The 295-nt window shown below is 41.4% G+C and overlaps 1 protein-coding gene across 1 annotated transcript in view; it reads left to right on the top strand.

The window, feature by feature from the left end:
- Window positions 1–295, top strand: part of LOC119586954 (charged multivesicular body protein 6-A-like) — a gene marked incomplete in the record, with an annotated part of 10,649 nt that overhangs the window by 9,560 nt on the left and 794 nt on the right. The window contains 1 exon segment of the mRNA XM_037935686.1: window positions 28–295. Within this exon segment, the coding sequence (XP_037791614.1) occupies window positions 28–83 (56 nt within the window).

Below are 295 nucleotides of genomic sequence, written 5' to 3'. Positions count from 1 at the left end.
CATCACATTTTGTCCTTTCATTCACAGAGCCTGCCAAGGAGAAAGTCAAGACCAAGGAAAGGGTTGCCATGCCTGCCTCATAATCCAGTGCCATATATGTCGCAAGGATTCCGAGGAATCAGTCTTGGTCTGGGTTTCAAAAAAAGGCTACACGCATGTGTGGAAATGTGGGAATTTGAGAGCCTTCTTCATCTTTTAAAAGAATTTCCACCTTTGTCCAGTGTCTACATATGTGGAATGGTTTGGTATTTGTAACAAACATCAGAAATAGAAAGTCATCATGGTGCAATGTTAT

This window comes from Penaeus monodon, chromosome 22, assembly GCF_015228065.2.
Source record: "Penaeus monodon isolate SGIC_2016 chromosome 22, NSTDA_Pmon_1, whole genome shotgun sequence".
Lineage (NCBI taxonomy): Eukaryota > Metazoa > Arthropoda > Malacostraca > Decapoda > Penaeidae > Penaeus > Penaeus monodon.
The sequence above is the reverse complement of the archived record's forward strand: the minus strand, read 5'-3'. Positions and strand labels throughout refer to the sequence as shown.